The 2266-nt window shown below is 44.2% G+C and overlaps 1 protein-coding gene across 1 annotated transcript in view; it reads left to right on the forward strand.

Moving 5' to 3' along the window:
• Window positions 1–1234: 1234 nt before the first annotated feature.
• Window positions 1235–2266, forward strand: part of LOC307122362 (inorganic pyrophosphatase-like) — a gene marked incomplete at its 3' end in the record, with an annotated part of 30890 nt that continues 29858 nt past the window's right edge. Inside the window, exon 1 of the mRNA XM_079846353.1 lies at window positions 1235–1350. Coding sequence (XP_079702479.1) covers window positions 1266–1350 — 85 coding nt within the window. The remainder of the gene's footprint in view (window positions 1351–2266) is intronic.

Consider the following 2266-nt stretch of genomic DNA (forward strand, 5'->3'; position numbering starts at 1 on the left):
AATAGATAGATAGACAGGCGGATAGATAGCCAGACAGACAGATAGACAGACAGACAGACAGACAGAGGGATATGTATACAGACCGACAGACGAATAGACAGACAGGCGGATAGATAGATAGACAGGCAGATAGAGAGACAGACAGACAGAGGGATAGATATACAGACAGACAGACGAATAGACAGACAGACGGATAGACAGATTGACAGGCGGATAGATAGACAGACGGATAGATAGACAGGCGGATGGATAGACAGACAGATAGACGGATAGATAGATAGACAGGCGGATAGATAGACAGACAGATGGATAGATATACAGAAAGACAGACGAATAGACAGACGGATAGACAGATTGACAGGCGGATAGATAGACAGACAGGCAGATAGATAGACAGACAGAGGGATAGACATACAGACAGACGGATAGATAGACAGGCGGATGGATAGACAGACAGATAGATAGATAGACAGGCGGATAGATAGACAGACAGACAGAGGAATAGACAGACAAGCGGATAGATAGACAGATAGACAGATGAATAGACAGACAGGCGGATAGATAGACAGACAGGCGGATAGATAGCCAGACAGACAGATAGACAGACAGACAGAGGGATACATATACAGACAAACAAATGAATAGACAGACAGGCGGATAGATAGATAGACAGGAAGATAGAGAGACAGACAGACAGAGGGATAGATATACAGACAGACGAATAGACAGACAGACGGATAGACAGATTGACAGGCGGATAGATAGACAGACGGATAGACAGACAGACAGATAGGCGGATAGATCGACAGACAGAGGGATAGATATACAGACAGACAGATATACAGGCAGACGGATAGACAGATATATAGACAGACAGATATACAGGCAGACGGATAGACAGACATATAGACAGACTTATAGACAGACAGAGGGATAGATATACAGACAGACAGACAGACAGACGAATAGACAGACAGATAGATAGACAGACGGATAGACAGACAGACATATAGACAGACAGATAGATAGACAGACGAATAGACAGACAGACATATAGACAGACAGACATATAGACAGACAGATAGATAGACAGGCGGACAGACAGACAGATAAAGCATCAGTCTGGTGAACTTTGACAGATATCCTCTCTCTCTCTCTCTCCTCAGAGGATCAGTGTGTGATTATTGGCTTAGCTTCTCCTCCTCAGCCTTCAGTGAGTGAGTGAGTGAGTGAGTCCGTCAGTGGTTTAGAGGAGAGCAGCCAGAATGAGCTTCAGCATGAGCTTCAGCACGAGCTTCAGCACGGAGGAGAGAGGCCGAGACAACACGCCAGACTACAGACTTTACTTCAGTAAGTGTCTTCAGCTCATACTGACAGATCTCACTAGAGTTACACTGGATATGTGTTTAATCGACATTCAGAGAACTTCAGAGAGTCTTAATATAGTAGATCAAATATTAAACTCACAGTCTTCCATATGTCCAATATCACTCTCCACTGTTAGACTCATCAAGTCCTGATTAATAATCTTGATCTAGAACTTGACTAAAGACGGTTTCAGATTAAAAATGCTTCTGTAAATTACACAAGCATATTCACTTTATAAACGCTACAGAGTTTAAAGGATCCGTGTAGCAGCATTTTACTGTCTTTATATTTGCGCATATATATTTAGTCTTCTTCTTTTAATACATGGACAGAACAGTGAAACACAAACACACTCACACACACACACACACGCACGCACACTCACACAGTTACACACAAATACACTCACACACACACACACACACTTACTCACTCACACACACACACTCACTCACACTCACACAACGCACACTCACGAACACACAAACACACACGTACACTCACTCACTCACTCACACACTCACTCACACTCACACACACACACAACGCACACTCACGAACACACAAACACACACGTACACTCACTCACTCACTCACTCACTCACTCACACACACACACACACTCACTCACACACTCACACACTCACTCACACACACTCTCACACACACACACACACACTTACTCACTCACACACACACACACAACGCACACTCACGAACGCACAAACACATACGTTCACTCACTCACTCTCTCACTCACTCACTCACTCACTCACTCACTCACTCACTCACACACACACACACTCACACACACACACACACACACACACACACACACACACACACACACAACGCACACTCACGAACGCACAAACACATACGTTCACTCACTCACTCT

This window comes from Gobio gobio (assembly GCF_949357685.1).
Source record: "Gobio gobio genome assembly, contig: scaffold_174, whole genome shotgun sequence".
Lineage (NCBI taxonomy): Eukaryota > Metazoa > Chordata > Actinopteri > Cypriniformes > Gobionidae > Gobio > Gobio gobio.